We start from the raw sequence: 21,419 nt of genomic DNA, 5'->3' as shown, positions 1-21,419 counted from the left end.
TGCACAAAATTGTGGGCTTTAGAGGGGGTATTTATAGACTTGTATTTAAGCTTTTGCCCTTGAAGTTGATCAAAATTACAATGGGTGTTTTGCTCATGATCTAACCATCCATTTCATCCTTCTTCTAATTGTGCAAATCTTAGGCAATGAGGCTTATAAACTTGCCAAGTGTTAAGCGACCTATTAACATGTGATTATTAATCACATTATTTTATTCCTTTCCTATATGACAACTTGCATAATTCCCTCCATATCTAATGCTCATTTTTTGTGCCATTTTTAGCAAAAAAAAAAAAGGAAAAAAATTCTCCTCACAAAGCTTCATATCATTCCCCTGAGTAATTGTGTGGCGTCAGATAAATCCTTCCTAGATCTTGTCCAGTTGAATGTCTCCAAAAATTCATTCCTTTGCACCAAAAGTCTCCTTTTGTTGTAGCAAGGTTCCAAGATTTTTGTCAAATTAAAATTCCTCCTACAACTCTTTACATCGCCGATTACTTGAAATCGGCTCCTTATCAACATAATTTGGCTTCAAATATTATTAAAGCCAATCTCTTCACTATCAAGGGTCAAGAATACTTTTACAATATCTTATAAATTCCCAACTAATTTTTTATTTTTTTCAGAATTATTGAGGCCTTTATATATTTTGAAATAATTAATTTTGGCTAACTATTCATTGTTTAGCCAAAAATACTTTTAAATACAGAAAATTCTGTAATAAATTATTTTTACTCTTTTAACATTTCTGGAGCCTCAAATACTATTCTAAACTCTCTATTATACTTTTCTATGTTTTTTTGGGAATTTTCTAAAATTTTGGGCATAATTTTCCGTTCTACCCTTCATTGACTAGAACTTTTAGAAATTACAACCTGGTCCCTATTAGGTCTCAACTCAAAATTTGTTTCATTTCTATCTCTACTATAGGTTTTGACCCTCTAACTGTTTTATATTCCTCGTTTGCTAGGCTAAATTTTACAGTATATGATTCTTGACTCCTGAGACTTCATCAGAGTCTCTTTCTTCCTCTCACTTAGTCCCAGAAAAATCTCACTTTGCAATTTAGCGTCTGAAAATCTTTTTATCTTTTTAGGAAACTTCTGAGACTTTTGTCAAAAGGAGTCAGATAGTCTTATTATCTTAGGTTACTTCTTGTACCTCTAAGTAAAAAATTCGGGATGTTATAGATTCAAATAAGCATGTGTGCATTTAGGCCTGAATTCCTGATGATTATAATTCTCGTGATGATGTAGCTCTATATATTAATAATTCATGGCCAATAGGCTGTACGTAACCCACTTGCTGTGTGATTCAAAATTTGTGAATTGCATCCAACTTTTTGGTATAGTTCAAATGAAGTCTTCCAATTGTTTTTACTCATGCTTTCTCTCTATTTTTTGTTACAATGCTACCGTTCCTATTTAGCGAGAACTCTAATTGTCAGAAGTTTTATTCATGTGTTTTGTCCTGTAAAATATAGACCTTATTGTTCCCAGAATAAAACTGAAAAATAATAATATGTTTTAATTTGAAGATGAAAAACTCTTCATGATTTCGTTACTAACTGGAAATATCAAGTGCGTGAGAAAATGGCATTGGTTAAAGACTCTAGGATTGAATGGAAAGAATTGTTATTTCTAATTAAAGAGTTGTTGTTTCTAAATAAGTTGTTATTTGAAGAAAGTTTAGTTGCTAGGTAGCAAGTTTGTGACTGGAAATGATAAGGGTAGGCTGTTGAAAAAGCAAGTCTTTGTTTACTTGTAGATGACAAGATCACTATGAGGATTTAACATGTTTAGTAATGAAAATATCAATTTTTTAAATATTTAAGAAGAACAAGTTGAATATGAGGAACTGATAAGTTTATAATAGGAAATAACAAATATATAATTAGAAATAACAATATGAAATGGTTGGAAATAACAAGTTGAGTTTGAAGATTTGACAAGTTTATAATAGGAAATAACAAATTTGTGAACTAGTTGGGAATATCAAGTTACTTGTGGGGATTTAACAAGTTTATAATTGAAAATAATAAGTTTATATTGGATTAATTGAGTGCTCAATTTGTTGTGCAGGGTGAAGTGTCAACTTTTCGACAAGATCCCATATGGTCGTTAGTCAACCATAATGAGAATGAATGCCATGAGGAAATGCATTGAAACTTATTCTACAACCAAACAAGAGATGAAGAGCCAGAAGAAGGAGGAAGTCTTTATAGATAAATGAAATAAAAAGCCAAAATGTAACATATCTATATTGTTACCATTAACAACTAACAAATGCGAAATGAGGAAATTGTTGTGCCTATCAACAAAATACCACCATTTTCTTATCATCATGTAATATTATTGTCATCATAGTAATAAATCTGCAATTACAACACTGCCATGTGAAATTGCAATAATAGTATGTGAAATAACAAAAAAAAAATGTTATGTATTTGATAGTAACAATTTTTTGCAATATTCAATGATAAGAGCATACTAAGATGATCTATCAACTTAATGTTCTTTTGTCACCAGGCATATTACTTATAAAAATTGGTGTGCACATCTACTAACACCCTTCTCCAAAAAAAAATGATAAGTGGAGCCTTATGCGCCAAAAAATTAGTTGTCTCATATCTAAATTAAGATCAGTCAAGATTTTTGTAATGGTAGACTTTTTTGTACTAGAATATGCTCATTACAAAATATAATCACACATATAAAGAAGCATCCTTCGTAGCAGTATTTGCCCATATCTCCCAAGAACACTCTTCCACTTTACACCCCACATACATCCTGTCCTTATTATTTCTTACATATTTGGCTACAAACTTCTGTCCCATATCTAATTAAGGGGGTGTTTGAATAGAAACCAAACTATAGTTTTAGAAATGTTTGTACAGTATACGAAATAAATATGTAGAGGAGTTTATCTCATTTTGCAGAAAAGTGCTTTTGAAAAGCATTTTTTCAAGTTCCCAAACACCCCTAAGTTAGATACTCACCACCGTTCTCAACACTTGGTGGCTCATATTCTCAATTCTGCTAGTATAATACAGTTATTTAAATTACAAGTTTAGTTAGTAAATTAACAAATACGGATAAGAAAATTACAATTCTAGTAAATGAAATAACAAGTATGCATATGAAAATTATAAGTCTAGCAAGTGAAATTACAAGTTTGAATATAAAAATTACAAGTTTAATTAGTTAAATAACAAGTATGAATGTGAAAATTACAAGTGTGGTGTGTCAAATAACAAGTTTAGATATAAAAATTACAAGTAAAGTATATCAAATAACAAGTCTGGATATGAAAATTACAAATACAGTATATCAAATAATAAGTTTGCATTTAAAAATTACAAGTGCAGCATGTCAAATAACAAGTCTACATATAAAAATTACAAGTTTGATAAGTGAAACAATTTTGGGTATGAAAATTACAAGTCTAATAAGTGAAATAACATGTTTGGATATGAAAAATTATGCTTAGTTAGTGAAATAACAAGTTTGGATATAAAAATTACAAGTTTAGTAAATAAATTAGCAACAATTCATTACTAAATAACAATTTACTGCAAAAATATTAGCACTTACATTTCTGCATCATTCATTGCTTTTTTTCCTCGTCATTCCCTTTGGCTACTATATACAAATAAGTATTACTATCATTATATCTAAACATACTGAAAGTATCCATTACCTTCTTCCATTTTACACTCAAGCAAACATCCATTACCTTCTATTTTTCCTCCTACACCTTGCCATTCCTAACATTCTCAACTCCTCTCCATTGCAACCAACCCCACACAAATCAAAGGTCAACAATGTGACTGTTATAAGCAAAAATACCCCACTTCAAACTAACAATAGCCTCCTCTAACTGACATCTCTCATCATCAACTTCAACTCTCACTCTCTCCCAACGTATAACCCCACCCACAACACAACTCACCAAAATGAACAAGAAAATCATATTACTAGGTCTCAGGGGGAAGAACAAAGGAAAAGTGTAGTTAGAAATATTACTCACTTGATTCCCATATTTGCAAGTTCCAAAATGTCGGTACCTTCCTTCGCATTCAGCTCCTACCATGAACTTTTTTTGTCTCTGCCTCAATAAATATTACCAAGTTACGGAGGGACTTTTTGATCTTTTAGCCATTATTTCATAATTATAATTTAAGACTCAGTCACTTCAAGTAATTATGTTAATTCAGGAGTCTATTTCGCAATTTTATACATTTAAGGATTTTTTTTTTGTGATTTTTCTGGCAAAGAACTTGTTAGTAAGGGGGAAAAAAGGAACTTACTCGTTAGTTTCTCGAATGGCTTCGAACTTGACTCTTATTCGCTAATTCCTCGAAGGGCTTCGAATGGCTTCGAACTTGACTCTAATTCGGGTTCTCTGTAAAAGACAAGAAAGCCCATGTTTATTATCTTACATGACAAGAATGTCCCTTTCCAGTTAACGCAACAATCACAGGTCAATTTTCCCGAACAACTCATTGCACGGCAAAGTTTCTTCCTTTGCCATTTGGTGGATGCTACACTGTGTCCTGGTTCGAAGTGGAAGCATGTTCCTGGGCCACTAGGACGGTTTGGGACAATGTATTTTTTCTTTTCTTTTCTTGACACAGGCAATATCAGCACTTTGGAGCACTAAATATGACCTTCTTTTCTTTTAGTAAGAATTTGAACTTTAGTTTTTCATATTGTGAGGGAGTAGTTACTAGTCCTCTTTACTAAACCCAATCCCCATTGATTGGGACAATGGATTTCAAATGGGTACTTGAAGGTTTGACTTAAGGGCTTCACCCAATAACCAGTGTGTGGTTGAGTGTCTTTTTTTTTTTTTTTTAATGCTTCAATGCTATCATGTTGCAATGATAGAGTTGGGAATACAGATCAACCTTGAGATTGCGAGTTAAACGAGGCAAGCTAATCATGAAAACTTCCAAGCGGGTCGGCTCACGGACGCACTTTTTTTTTTTTTTTTCTTTTTTTACTTTTCAAAATCACTTTCACTTTTTTTTTTTTTAAAAAAAGAAGATCAAATTGAAGTAAACCTATTTTTATTAAAAAATTCAAGTTCTTTCTATGTTAAAAACTAACAAACATATACATGTAATCTATTTTGCATAAATATTCTATCATTATAAATATAAAAAATCAATTAAAAAAAAAAGAGAAATCAAACAAGACACTAGTTTTTAACATAAAACAAAGACTGCTTGAAATATATAAATATATATATAACTTCTTTATTCATTTCAATAAAAATGTTAAGAACATTTGTTCAAATAGCACTCATCCCTTTTGGAAAACCATTTTATAAGTACGTATACTTTTTTTTAATTTTTCATTGTCATCAAGGTTTGGTCTCGTCTTATACCGTGTAAATATTATGGCTGGAGAACCTGAATTTTTAGTTGCATATGCTTTAACTTGTGGTATATGTGAATATCGTATGTTCATCTTGGAAGTATAATAGATGGGCCTGACAAATAATTTGGATAACGTTTATCCATTACGTGAATATGAGAAGGGGTGGTTTGGTAAAATTCTTTCAATGGAGTAATGGTTTAATTGTAATTGTTGTTATATGAAAAGATGGTTCTAAATATTTCAAAAGATAAAAACTAGTTAATTAATTTAAGTACATTAAAAAAGTTTATTACGTTAGTTTTATTATAAATGTTATCTTCTATAAAACATCCTTACTCATTATATATATTAACTAAAACTACTATTTGAATTGTAATAACAATTTTGGAGGCGGGGAATGTTATCATATTTCACTTTAAAATCTAAATTAAACTGTATTATTAACAAACCATGCATCTAATTTACAAAACCATTTCAATATTGAATATAGAATCAACATTTTCATCTTTAAGACTGTTAAGATATTTTCTTTGCTTAAATGACCCTCAATTTCTTGAGTGTTCAAAAGCTGGCAACACTTGAAAGCTGCAGTACAAAAATAGTCTTTTTATCCTATCTCGAAATTTGATAGAATTTATATTTGCAACGTTACAAGAATTAGTGGCAGCTAGATGAACGCATTGCAGAAGACAAATTCATGGTTTAGACTTCAAAAACACAACCACGTGGTAAAAGCTAGAATGATTGAAGTAAAAAATCATAAGAATTCGAGAAAAAAAAAAATAAGAATTTTTCTTTCCAATCATGAGTTCAAAATAAGATTGAAGCTACTTTATAAACGCTTCACAAGCGTCATAATAAAGTCATAACAAAATCACGTGACAAGCTCCAATAAGAATCCATCCGAAGGGAGCCTTAATCATCTACTATACCTTCATTGATTCTAAAAAACAAAATACTCACTTGATTATTCTGGGTCTAGGTCTATTAGCTCGTACTTTAGACTTGGTGCGGTGAACCTTCTTTGGAACATCCGTGGTTAAGGCATACATCTTTACAGCAAATAATCCCTCAGGGAATCCCCTTTGATCCTGATCAAAGACAAAAATGAATATAAGAGAAAAAGAATGTTAGACTGCCGCGGCACATCTGGAATACTCCAAATTCAGTTTATCATCAATATATAAGACGTCATATAAGTACTGCGACATAAAAGACATATTGGCTCAAATGTCATCAATATATGACATTATCTAGACTGGAAAACATTATTTAGTGTTCATTGATATGATTGTTGATTTGTTTCATTTAATTTTTCAACTTCCAGTCGTTTCCAAAAATTCTCATTTTTCACACAAATCACTACAATTTTCATGTGGGGTAGACACTAATTTGAAGTGTGTTGTAGCCAATATGAGTGTCAAATACACGTAAATCAGAGACGATAGTACTGCAATTTTAAAGTATCAGCGCTTTCTGCTGGATCCAAGGAAGATGAGACACTTTAGGCTTCTACAAGAACCAACAGTAATTTACCTTTATTTTGAAAATATGCAATCCACACCTAGAAAAGAGTTCTTTAAAGTATAAATCAGATCTTGTAATGCTCCGATCATCATTGTCTAGCACAAATCCTGCAAAGGATGAAAACAAAGACACATCCAAACAATAAAAGCCAATCACTACAAGATCCTAATGATAAATACATGCATATTTTGTGTGTGTGTGTGTTACTTAGGGATGATGTGATTTAATTTAAGAGTCTATAAGGATGAGAGAAAATTTTCAAACAATGACTCAATCTACACAGATTGAAAAAAACATTGTACAGGGGTTTTCCTGTAAACCCAAAAACTCTCCCCCCGCTGTTAGGAAATTATTGAGGGGCTAAAGCTGTGCTTGGAAAGAGAGTACAGATCCATTTAAATTTGTTGTGACATTGCTGAGGCAACTCGAACGATCACCAGAGCCAGTTCTGACCAGCATCCATTAATTATATTCATTGATATAGCCAGTCTTCACCCCAGAAGGGACTGGCAGATTTCTTTCCATTTTGTGTATAGGGAAGCAAACAAATGTGATCATATGTTAGCTCAACTTTCACATGGGATTAGCAATGATCTTTGCACCCTTGGTCAACCCCCACCTTGTTTAAAGGTGGCGGATGATGAAAGGAGATTGACTCTTTGTACTAATTACATTTGTACCTCTTTTGGTTTTTGATTAATGTAGTTTCAGTATTATTCAAAAAAAAAAAAAAAAAAAATGAACACTGCATCTTTTAGAGATTGGAAGATATAAAAACAAATGGAAAGAAAGTATAAAAGGAAAGTCAGAATATCAACAGCAATAATAGACAACTAAATCTAAATCTCTGATGCTACACAACTTATCAAGAGAACTTATAAGTCATTCCACAGTTAACCTATGTTAAGAAATTTAGTTTGTATTCATTACAGGTCGAAAGTAATTTCAACTTATAAATTATTAGATAGTACAGAAACTTTAATAAGCTGCGCTATTTTATTCATGAGCTACAAATAGGGCAGCTCTTTTCTCATATTCTGTGCTATGCATGGGACTCACACAAGTTTTAAATGTGGGGTTTACCTTGACCAGCTCTTTTCCCATGTAAGTTTACAGCAGTGTCTTATAAGCATATTCAAATGTATTGATCCTATCCAACTATAACAAGTGTTATTTCTATGGATCCACCTGGAATCTCCATATCTGAGGACTTCCAGGGGCAGAATAATGAGAAGTTAAAAGACTTAAAATTTTCAAGTCTGAGGCTACAAGTTTTCCCAAAATGCTGGCCAAGCCGAAACTTCTTTTAGCTCATAAAGTGCATGAAAAAATATAATCAGCTTGATTGGGAAAAAAAATAGCAAAAGAAGAAAAGAAAAAGAAAAAGCATAATACCCTTTCTTGCAATATTCTCCTTGAGGACTAAAAAACCACCAGGTTTGAGGCCAACCTACAAGTGATATTATTCAGTTCGATCAGAAAATGAGCACATTATGAAACTTAGTACTACACACGCACATGCAAATTTAAAAGGTTGGGGATTAGTTGTCTGTCTAGCTGGGATATTGATGGATTGCAACGTACTCCAATATCACAGTCTACAATTCTGAATTCAGACTGCTATTGGGTTTCTCTCGTCCCTTTCTGTGTATATATCATCCCATTCCTGAAATTTTTTTTTTGGGGGGGGGGGGGGGAATCTCCTCCCATTTCAGTTAAGATCACCGCACCCCAAGAGACTAATAATTAAAATAAAGCATAATTTACCTTTGCCCTTTGGAAAAAAGACACAAAGTCCTCGTCTGTGAGATGACCAATGCACCACTGGATCCATATAACATCATATCTTTGAGTATCTGGTGTAAAATCCTAGAAAGGAAGCAAGAAATCTCAATAAGTGAAGGCAAGTAACATACCCGTGTAATGGTATTGGAGTTTATAAGGCAATTAACGGAGCTCAACAGCAGAAATGGGGGGTTAGCCAACAAAATTGCCCGGCAATCAGTTGAGAGTTGGCCCCAAAAAAGAATCTATCTCATCACTTAAAGAAGCTCTGTAAGAAGTGAGACATTAGGGTTTTTTTTTTTTTTTTGGGGGCAGGGGTTTGGGCAGGAAGAGTTCGCCCATGCACTTAGGTCTGCTATGCTGGCCTGCAGTCAAGTATGCATGCATACACCATTTCAGGTACCATAACTGTATAGGAAACTAATCCAATAATGTATATGGTATGGGTACATATGCACCATTCTATTTTCTTTTATCTTTTCTCAGGTGTGGTAGTGCTGGAGCATTTTGAAACATAACAAAACAATGCCAAATGTGGCATCATTTCAGCTAGTTCCTTTCCACCTTCAAATGCCCCAAAATGCAAAATTTCCCTTCTGGCACCATCTCAAGCACCAATCTTCACTATGCTTTGCCATTCCTATTTGTGGTTTACAATTTTGTTTGCTGTTCTGTTGGTCATTTTCATTCCATTTCTGCTGTTACCGTACTCTGCTATCACATATTTTCAATGCATGCATAGTTTGTATGCTTTTCATCCGATTCTTCCATTTCCTCCTATTTGTTCTCTTCCACAGTGCCATAAATAAGCTATACATTGCATTTGTTTTACGGCATTGAAGATGGGAACTGGCCAAAACATCATCTTTTTTTGTCTTCAGCACTTTGACGTACAATGATGCCATTTCGAAATGATTCAGCATGTTTTAAAATGTTTGGCATCTTAAAGCAAGGACAAGTCAATAAACAATGTAAAAAGGAAGTGACAATGTAGGTTCCGGACATTATCTTCATCGATTCTTACTGACAAAATGAAAATAACCACACAAAAAAAAAAAGTTGGTTTTGGAAAAGAAGCATTATGAGAAAATCAAGAAAAAAGAGATTTTGATTCTACTGCCTAATAAAGGAAAGTCACTACATACACATTCAAGTAAATTAGACATCTAACGGTGTACCTGAAGAGGCACACAATAAAAGTTAACTGCCTTATGAATATCTGAATCCATATGATTTCCGGAAGCCAAAGTTTCTCGTGCAGCCTCTAAGAAATGTGATACTGGCTCAAGGAGGTCGACCTGAAATTTACACATTATAAACAAGAGAAAATAAAAGAGTGCGCTAACTTATAAGATCATCATAACATCCAGAATGAAGTAAGACTAGTAGACATCAATTAAACATGCAAAACAATTGCAGGGAAATATAATAGAGGCAGCACAAGACAGCTTGATGATAACATCTTTTAAGAACTAGCATGCACTTCTCACCCACGATTCATTGATACAAATATCACAACATTATACAACAAATTTTGAGAAGTTCAAGAAGCTGACACAATGGGTACTATTAATTATTAATATAGTAAAATTATATATGCATTCAAAATAATAAATTGCTCCATCAATTATAAAAACTTTATAGTCATGATTAGAGGTAACAAAAGTCTAAACTTGTTAAGTGCGTATGTATTTTAGAGCCATATTGGTATGATTTAATGCATTTAGAGCTTAATGCATTTCTAGGGTTTTTTTTTTTTTTTGGGGTCCTCTTAAAACATGTTTAATTGTACTTCAGGATGAGAAGATAGCTTGCATACAAACATGTTTAATTGTACTTCACGATGAGAAGATAGCTTACATGCACAGTCCTTAGAAAGCATATCAAATGTGGAGCTGTTCAAATTTATTTGATAGTCTTTTCATTTGTCATTGTGATAATCTAGAGCTACAACGCTATTACATCCCATTCTCTACCAAATAGTATGCGTAGAAAGAAGCTTCCCGCTAAACACCATCACCTTCCATTCCATCCTAACCAAGAACACCACTTACCAGACAGTGCACTGCTCAAACAAGCTTTATGCCCTCTCTATTGGCCAAAACTAGTGTATTTGATAGTTTAGACAAAAATAAAAATAAAAATAACAAATAAACAGATTAGCTGGCCACACCCAATCCTTCCTAAAACCAAAATAAACAAACTTTTCCAACACAGCTGGATTTTTATTAGGATTGAAGCACTAGAAATCTATACGAGTGTGTTTGGATTAGTAGTGGCAAAACTAACTTTTATTTCATCTGACCTTTACAAATGTGAATTAGGGTAAAAGTCAATTAATATAATGCGATTTATGTTTGGATTGATGTTATAAAAAAGTCAGTTTGACAAGTTAAAACTTATTTGGATGATTAATAGAAAAGTAAGCATAGATATAAAATGACTAAAAAAGACATGAACTTAATTCAATAATACATATTTATATTATATGTTTATAATATGATAACTGTTAGAGAATAATTAAAATTAAAATTATAAAAATAAAACAGTTATTATTGAGAAAATTTTGAAAATAAATTTTAATTGATTAAATATATACATAATGGATAAATATGAATATAAATTAAAATTCATTGAAATTGAAAATTTTTGAATTAAATACTTTTCTTGTTAAAAATAACATATTAAATATTTTTGTTTTATGTTAATTTAATTTAATTTCTTTTTTTCCCTGTTATTTATTTCTTCTTGTGTTTTTTTTTCCCTTCACCATATACATCAATTGTGACTTTAGATCTAAGACCTAGCATAAAGAAGGAACACGTGGGATTAACACCCCCCCAAAACCACATCTTCATTAACTAGTTTCTGGTCTTCTTGTTTTCAGTTCTTCCTTGTTTTTTTCAGATGGAAATCGCAAGTTGGAAAAGAGGATGGAGGGAGTGAAAGCTTCTGGCCTTCTTATCAAGAAGGCAAGCTCGATGCACTGTGAGGGCTAGTTCACGTGATTGGATCCTCTTCTTCAAGCACAACTTAGAGAGAGAAAGAAGAGAGAGGTCAATGTGCACTATTGTGACTCTTCTTGTTTAGCTTCGATGAGCTTGAATGTGTGATGAGAAGAGAGAGGAGGGGCAAATCGGGGTATCTAAATGCACCTAATAGCAAACTGTCTTATAACGCCCACTGTAGCCTCTTCTCATGTTCGACAGTGCTGTGCTTTTTCTCCACAAGTCAGATGGAGAAAAAGCCAATCCAAACAAGCTTTTATCTTCAGATAAGCCTCCAACCAACTTTTCCCATTTTCCCAGGCACGTTTAGAGCTCTCAAGAGAGATCCAAACACACGCTAAGAATGCAATATTAATGAATTATAAAAGACCCTTGGAGAGAAAGCTAGCCAGTTCAAAGATTTTATACATCTAAAGGAGATTAAACTGACATACCTCATTGAAGTACCTAATAAGAAGGTTTTTGGTGACCCTGCCGATGCCAGAACCACAGTCTGGAAATTCAGCAGATCGTTGGTTAGATCTTTAATAGATAAAAACTATACTATTTAGAGCATTTTACGTCTAAATTTTCAACAAAAGCATATATCAATTTTTTGAAAATGAAAAACGAAAAGCAAGATTAGAGGTTCACTATATGAAATATCAGTTAACGGAATCGACGAAAGAAAATTCACAACTTAACCAGAGGTAATACCCCACACACACACAGGCATAGCTACAAACAGAACACACATACATAAAGAGAATTTTGCCGATATTCTGAAACATACGAGAAACTTAGAACATGCCCAATCAACCAAACTAAACAATCAACTCAAATACCCTAAGTATCTACTATCTAAAGTTCAAATAAGTAATTTGAACAATCTTCTTGCTTTCCATTTTCAGATAATATGATAAGCATTATGCATTAACCATCCCCTCATGGAATTGAAGCTAATTATGCGGACCTTGATCCTGGAATCTTTTTTCAGAATATTATATATATAAACCATTGTACTTATATCAACAATTGGATGCCAACTAAAAACAGAAATTATAAATAAAAAAAAATGCGGTTTATATGTAAAATTTTGAGGTGAAAACCCAAATTTAGATTCTTTACCAATTTCAAAAATACAAAATAAAAGAATATTCCAGCTCAACCAAAATCATCATTCGCCAAGTTGATAAAATATATGGAATCATTCATAAGTAAGCTGATAGGGGACAGTGCAGCACAGAAGTAAAGAGAGGGTACCAAGAGCAACGATCGGTCGGTCTTTTACACCAGTAGGAAACCGCTCAGACAGGACCATTTTCAGGAAAGCCTCACTATCATTTATATCAGGTTCATTCACATTTGCAAATCCTCCCAATACCCCGTCCACCGATGCCTCCACACCCTATTCTAACAAACAAAAACATAGCGCTTAGGAGAAGCTATTGTTGCATTATCATGTAAAACCAGACAACTTGTCCCTGCTAGTATTCATTATTTGATGTTTCCTTAAAAGATTTCTTAGTTTAGCTTCAACTAACTCAAAATTCTCCCCTTTCCCACACATGTATGCTACTTCTTTAAATATTTTAGGCAAACAAAGACCTACAGCAAACAATTTCAATCACATATTCGAAGAGCAAGCGAACCCAACCTTGGATACTACGAGTTTTAGGGGGAAAAGGAGGTATAGATATGGGAAGCGTAGAGCACATAAGGTACCTCCCAATAGCCAACCCCGTGACGATACCACTCAGTCTTCTTGTCTGGATCACCCGCTTGTTCCCGCCACATCTCGTCAGCGGTCTCGAAGTCACGACCACTGGAATCTGAGCCGCCGGCGTCCATACAGCCTTTGAGCTCAGCTTTGGAGAGAGGAGCAGAAATCCACCAAGGCTTCGAAGAATCTAGTACTGTAATATATTGCCCCACCCTCAGTATCGCAGTTTTGAAAGGCGCTTTTCTAGCTCGCTGCGCAGGGGTGTTTGGATAATCCAAACCAGAAAAAGCTATTTTTGAAAATAATTTTTAAAAAAATAGATTTTATAAAAAAAAATAAATTTAATAAAATGAGAGTATTTGATAGTTATTATTAAAAGTACTTTTTATATATACAAATTATTAAAAATAATATAAATTAATATGATAACTATATAAAAATTAGATTTTATAATATATTTTTATTTAAAATAATAAATTTGTTAATAATATATGTTTTGCCAACATAATAAATAATATATGAAAACTGTAATTAACATGTGTATATGTATATGTATTTATAAAATATAATATGTGTATATATATTTATAAAATATAAGATTAAATATGTTTTTAGAAAAAATATTATTTTTTTGTCAACAGAAAAATATTATTTTACCTTAAAGATTTTAAATATGAAATCCCATAATATTTTTTGAGAACTAATTTATTTTCACGACATACTAACTCTCATCTTTAATATAAGAACTATTTTGATATTCAATTTGGTCCTAAATATAAAATTCTGGTCTATTTTATTTCGTATATTTATTTATTTTATCAAAATAATTCTTATAATAGTTACACATACTAAATATTTCGAGTCTGTTTGGCAAAATATAAAAAAAGGTGCTTTTTAGACTCCAAACCATGGTTTGGGCCAGATATTTGCTAAACAGTTGGGAAAATGACCAAACCATGGTTTGAGCCAAAAATCAAGGTTTTGGAGCCTAAAATCATGATTTCCAAAAAAGCAAAACGAATTTGCTTCTGGGCAAAATTTTGAGGATCGTTGTATGATGATTATGGCAGTCAAAGAATATATGATAAAAAAACATCCCATATTCAGTTATTCAATTATAAGCTTACTTCTGCCTTCGGTGCTTCGGTCCTTCAGAAGTGCTTTAATAATATATTATTCAATTAATAATATATGACAAAATAATCATTTTTCTATAAACATATTTAATCTTATATTTTATAAATATATATATACACATATTAACTATTTATTAATTACATTTTCTTATATATTATTAATTATGTTGGTAAAAAATATATTATTAACAAATTTATTTCTTTAAATTAAAATATATTATAAAATTTATCTTTTATGTAATTATCATATTAACTTATGCCCTTTTTAATAATTTACACATATAAAAAGTGTTTCTGATAATAACTATCCAAGCATTCTCACTTTATCAAAATCACTTTTTTACAAAAATCTATTCTTTCAAAATCTATTTTTAAAAAAACTTTTTTCCTAGAAGCTATTCTCCAAACTATGGTTTGTTTTATCCAAACACCTCCGATCAAATAATACTTCTAGCAAATACACATGATTACAAAGGGTATTTTAGAAAAAAATAACACATATTTATTACAAATAGCTAACTTAACTAATTTTCTTAATTTGCTTAAATTAGTTAACTAACTCTTATATTAAGGATTGGAAGTAGTATTACAATGGGGAAAAAAGGACCACATTTTCAAAAAGCAATATTTTTTTTACTTTTCATGAAACCATGGTTTTGGAGGTTTTGGGCCAAACCAAGGTTTTCTAAAAAATCTGTTTGTTTGGATAATGTCTGACCAAAACCATGGTTTGGAGTGAAAAAGCACTTTTTTTGAAATTGCCAAACACCCCTAGGTAGTCTTTGTAGTAGTTACACATATTAATTTTTATTTTATTTTTAATTATAAGATTTTAATTTATTTTGTCTCATTTATTCTTTTTTTCTTAAAGTAGCTTTTGTAATAGTTGCACATATCAAAATTTTCATCAAATTGTAGTTTTAGCTAATAAACATGATTAACAATGATATTTTAAGAAAAATAATACATATTTATTACAAATAACTAACTTAACAAACTTTTTTAATCCATTTAAATTAGTCAATTAGTTTTTATAATAAAAATCGAAGGTAGTCTTTTTTTTTTGGCCCAACTTGGAAGCCGCTCATGTATGCTACCTTTATATAATGTTCTTTCGTTTGGAAACAAAAATTATGACTTTTTTCAAAATATCTTCTATCATAGGATAATCTTTATACTATCTCCGGTCTTTAATATAAGAACGAACTGACTAATTGAATATATTAAAAAAATTAGTTAAATTAGCTATTTATAATAAATAGGTTTTGTATTTTATAAAATATTCTTACTAATCAAGTATATTAGTTAAAACTACCATTATTACAATGAGTGTCTTGAGAAAAATATGAATAAATGTGAGAGATAAAGTGGATTGGGGTCTTATATTTAGAACTAATAAAAGTCAAATAAGTTTTTATATTAAAAATCAAAAGTAATATTAGATTTGCTTCAATCTCCATATACATAATTATGGGATATCTGCATTATCTTTTTTAAAGTAATTTTACAGCGCATAAGGTGAATATATAAAAAGAATTTTGTTTAAACGGAAAAAAACACTTTTTTTAAATGTGTTTTCCAAAACGCCCCTACATATTCATATACATGTACACGTCAAAACTAAACTTTTAAATCACTAGTTTTAATATCCAGGTGGCTTTTCTAAGCTTTTACTATTTATATAAGGGAAAATGACATTGAGGTTCCACGAAAAGACAAACTACTGTAAAAAAAAATCCCTTCAAATTTGGTAATTAACCAGGGGTCCCAAAGAGATCTGACAGCAATAAGAGGAAACATGAAAATACTACATTGTTCCTGCCAAAACACAGTGAAAAGACGATTGAATTTTGAACCCAGTCCTCTTTATTGTCCATTTTACTCTCTTCTCAAAATCGCATGCTCAAGGAAGCAATGAACCTCAAAGACCTTCACCGCCGTTGAAGATCGTCCAAGTTACTGCCGTCACTAAAGCTGTTCGTGGTTGGAGCGTTGTCACCATCGGCATCCCTGTGTGCTGTTCGTTTACGGTAATGTATTCCTTCTCTTACTTTGCAAATTTTGTGGGGTTAAAATGTTGCATCTAATTTGTTCATTCAAGTTTAATAATATTTGTCACATATGCATCATAGACATCAGATCTATTTTTTTTTTCCTAAATCAGTTAAAAAGTTCTAATATGTCGAATCACTGGTTTTCTAGGATTAATTTACTGGTGTCAGCCCACAATTATTTAATTTCATAATTTTTTAAATTAAAATTCTAAGAGCAAGTGGGAGATGTGAAAATTAGAAATTTACGACAGATAATCTACTTGCAAGGCCTTCATTTGGTCATTATATGTATGTAATTAAGAGGTTGATTAGGACGTAATGTCCCAGTGTGTAACCCATATGGTTTCATTATATGGATGGGTTCACTTTAATTTTTTTAGTTTGTCGGTGTAATCAATTAAGACTTGCATTGTACTAGTTTAATTTCTTCTTATATCAGAGAAATTAAGAATGGGTAGATCAACTCTTGAAAAGCAAGGGGAAATAAAAATAAAGGGCTTTATTTATATATTTATTTATTTATTTATGTTACAAATTAAAAAGATGAGGCTGCTTAAGTCAAAATGTGAAATGCATGGATTTGAAGTTGTTATCTGGCTTGTTATTTCTGGAGTTGTACATACAATTTTGGATTCTGTTGTGTGGCCTCTGAGGTCATGTATAGGCATCATTATCAGCTATAATGACAAATGAATTTGTTTTTAGTTAGAATGGGCAATGACCACCAAGTTGATATGGTGGGATGATTGCTCCAAGATCAAGGATTGAGCCAAAAAAATTTATTTCAATATCAAGCCGCTCTAAATTTTAGTTAAGATATTTTTGAGCTAGTATTTCCATCTACACAACAAAAATATGTGAAGAAAGTGAATTTCTTGCCTTACCCTCTTTTAAGTTTAAAAGAGTATGAAAAATTCATCATTTCAGAAAATCTGCATATTGAATCTTGTTATGCATTTCATCTTTCAAACTTTCAATTTGCATATGTTAAAGAAATCAAAAAATGAGCAACATATAAAGACTAATTTATACATTAGATGTTAATCACTGCATTAGTAGTTGTCAATTATTGAATTATTAGTTATTATCATAGGCTGCAAACTTGTCATTTCGCTTAGTGTCTTTTGTTTTTTTTTTTTTTTGGCATAGAAAGCTTGCTTCTACCAAATAGTTTGTAGGGTGAAGCCAGAATCATTTGAGCATGAGGAGCAAATAGATAAGCAAGTTAATTGGGCAAAAGTTCATGTTCAACTTGCATGATGTCCATGATCTGAAAGTTGGATGCCTATGGTGGCTTATTACTCATAAGAACAACTTGCATTAAAATAAAGTGTTGCTTATACTATCAGGCAAAAGTTAAAACAAGAAGAGAAAAATAAACGCTTTTGCTGTTTATTTCACTTGTTATTATAAATGATATACTTTGCATTTGACTAAATAAATGTTACAATGAAAAAATAGCTGATTAGATTGCGCCGACAATTTAAAGTGCCACCATTAACAATTGTGTGTAGCTTTATTGACAAGTGATGCTCCAGTGGTTGACAACACATTTTACACAAGGAAAATTGACAAGTCACATAATATTATTACTTAGTTTCATATTATGTATGACCTATTTCAATATTGTTTACTTATTTAAACAAAAAACAAAATACTTCTCAAAATGACAATGACCAAGAAAATTAACAATTGACGGTGCTATTATTAACAACTGAGAGCGCAGACATTAATAACTAATACAAAAAACATTGACAACTAAATGTGTTCTTAATTTCAAATTTTCAATTGAATTATATTTAACAAAAAATATAAATATTATAAACACATTATAAGCATAATCTATCACTAAATATGTATAAACATATTTATATAAAATCTAGGAGTGGATTAAGTAATATTATAGGATACAAATAATAATTAGAAAACCTTTAAGACTTTAAAAATATTGAGATAATTTTAGGGATTTATTTAAATTAGATATATTGAGCATCTTATTTTAAAATATTTTTTTATGTATATCCAATATTTTAAAATATTTTGCAGTGTAATTTTATCTTTATAGTATTTCTTAGGCACAATTTTATCTTTACTATTAACTCCCAAAGAGTCCTCTAAGTGAAGATGTATCCAGCACAAATATTTTTTTAGCAGCACTTAACGGTCAAGACCCTGAAGTAATTTTTTAGTGCCATTTTGTGTTTAAAGTAATTTTTGAGTTAATTTTTTATCATTCATCTTTGATATTTTTATCACTTATTTTTAAGGTTCTCAATTATTAGTCTTTATCTTTTCAGTAACCATCTTAGGCATGTTCTAGACTTATCTTTCATGTTTTCAACCATTATATTTAATTATTTTTAGTGCCAAGTAAAAGCAAAGCTGAGTAAAAAATTTTCAGTTTTTTAATAGTCATCTTAAATATTTTTTTATACTTATTTTCTTTTTTCATGTTTTCAGCACTGAAAATAATTAAAAATTAGGATTGAAAACATAAAAGATAAATCTAGAAAATATCTAAAATGATTACTGGAAAAAATTTAAAGCTGGTAATCGAAAATCTTAAAGATGAGTGCTAAAAACAGTAAAAATATGGAATATGAGTGATATAAAAAATAACAAGATTAATTTAAGTAAATATAAAATATTAATATTTGAGTTTATGAGTATTAATTAAATATAAAAAAAGGCTCTTAAAAACCATCCGCAAACATATCAGTTTTAAGACTCTTAATTATAAAAACAGGAAAAACAAACTTGATGGGCAGATAACATGGCTTTTACTGAAGGGAAAATTTCACGAAAAACTTTACAATGTATAGAAGACAAATCAGGGAACTAAATTTGCATAATATCATATCAGTATGGCTGAACCAATTTGGAATATTAAAATATTGGTAAAAGATGCTATTGCTCTTAAAATATGAAAGTGAATGACAATAATTTTTCACATATTACTTAAAATAAATAAGCTATTAATAAAAATTGATTTATTAACAACAATTTTTTTTATTGATAATTCATACTTAGATAAAATTAAAGTCTTAAAATTTGAAAGCTGATGATAATAATTTTCCAGGTATTACCTAAAACAAATGAGCTATTAACAAAAATTTATTCCTTAATAACAACTTTTGTTAATAGCTCACACTTAGGTTAAATTAAAGTCTTAAAATATGAATGTGACAATTTTTCAAATATTATTTAAAATGAGTAATCTATTAACAAAGATTGATTCCTCAATAGTAACTTTTTATTGGTAGTTCATACTTGAGTAAAATTAAATTTTTAAAACATAAAAGTTGATGACAACAATTTTTAGGTATTGCCTAAATTGGATAAACTACTGACAAAAATTAATTCCCTAATAACAACGTTTATTAACAGTTTACATTTGAATAAAATTAAAGTCTTAAAACATGGAAGTGAATGACAATAATTTTTTAAGTATTGCCTAAAACAAATAAGATATTAATAAAAATTAATTTCTCAATAATAGCTTTTATCGACAATCTACACTTGGGTAAAATTGAAGTCCTAAAACTTGAAGTAGATGATTACAATTCTTCAGATATTACCTAAAATGAATAAGCTATTAATAAAAATTGATACTTCAATAACAACTCTATTTGCACTGTATCCTCTTCTTTATATACTACTTTCGGTCCTTAATATAGGATCTTTTTTTACTTTTATTTTGGTCATAAATATAAGATTCCAGTCTACTTTATCTCTAATATTTATGTATTTTTTTCCGAGATAATCCTTCTAACAATAGTAGTTCTAGCTAATACACTTGATTAGCAAAGATATTTTAGGAAAGACAACACCTATTTATGACAAATAACTAACTTAACTTCTTTCTTTAATCTCCTCAAATTAGTCAACTAGCTCTTATAATTAGAACTGGAGGCAGTAATTTAGAGGTAGTAGTGTCTTTTAGTAAGATTTTAATATTTCAAATTAGTCCACTCACCCTGATATGATATTATGCAAATTTAGCACCCTAATTTATCTTTTATATAATTTAAAGCTTTTTTTAATGAGATTTTTCCTTTAATCAACATCATAGCTTATTTGTAAATCTTGAATAATGAATTATAAATATTGAACAACTAAACTGCAAAAAGTTATACTAACTAAACCTAATTTTTAAATATGGTGTCAACTAAATTTACAATTAATCTTGTGAAATCTACAATTTAGTTTCTCATTCTATATAAAGTTGTTTTCCTGATAATTAACAATTGATCTTCAAAAATTTGTGTTTTGGAGATCTTGTCATTTTGCAAATGGGAGAAGCCTATCTGGCATTTGCGGGGTCTTCTAATAATGTATGTCATCTTTCAATTATCAATGCTACATAAGAATGGCCGAGTGGGCCCCCGCATCGGCAAATTGTAGCCCTCAAAGCGGTACAACTATAAATTCCATGATAAAATATAGAAAGATGAGCAGACCAAGACCAAGTCTCTCCTTAATGTTTTATATAAAAAAATTTCTTTATTTTCGATTTTGGATTTTTATCCGAAATAAGTATAACAAAAGTCGTAGTAGAACACTGTGCATCATTTACTCTAAAATAATGCTCCTGTGACCCTCAAAGTGTAAGAGCTTACAAATAGATTAAGAATATTAGTTAAATTATTTAATATAATATATATTTTTTACAACACTGTAAGTATCTTTTATAATTTACTCCCTCTTTCTCCTACTTGATTATTATTAAGAGAATATCAATATGATTAATTTAGAAAAAAATTAATAAATATGTGAAATATGTTTTATATATAGAACCAATATCAACACTTTAGTTAGGTTCT

The 21,419-nt window shown here is 30.5% G+C and overlaps 1 protein-coding gene across 1 annotated transcript; it reads right to left on the bottom strand.

Moving 5' to 3' along the window:
* Positions 1-6,150: 6,150 nt before the first annotated feature.
* LOC114717237 (alpha N-terminal protein methyltransferase 1) lies at positions 6,151-13,617 on the bottom strand. The gene is made up of 8 exons (XM_028902342.1): positions 13,409-13,617; positions 12,947-13,091; positions 12,139-12,197; positions 9,875-9,994; positions 8,679-8,780; positions 8,307-8,361; positions 6,921-7,018; positions 6,151-6,475 (listed from the first exon to the last, which is right to left on the bottom strand). Exons 1-8 carry the CDS (start codon positions 13,532-13,534, stop codon positions 6,344-6,346), a joined length of 837 nt encoding a protein of 278 aa, XP_028758175.1. The 5' UTR covers positions 13,535-13,617; the 3' UTR covers positions 6,151-6,343.
* Positions 13,618-21,419: the final 7,802 nt, after the last annotated feature.

This window comes from Neltuma alba, unplaced genomic scaffold, assembly GCF_004799145.2.
Source record: "Neltuma alba isolate B1F8T4 unplaced genomic scaffold, ASM479914v2 tig00002129_pilon, whole genome shotgun sequence".
NCBI classification, from domain to species: domain Eukaryota; kingdom Viridiplantae; phylum Streptophyta; class Magnoliopsida; order Fabales; family Fabaceae; genus Neltuma; species Neltuma alba.
This window is presented reverse-complemented; position numbering and strand designations above follow the sequence as displayed.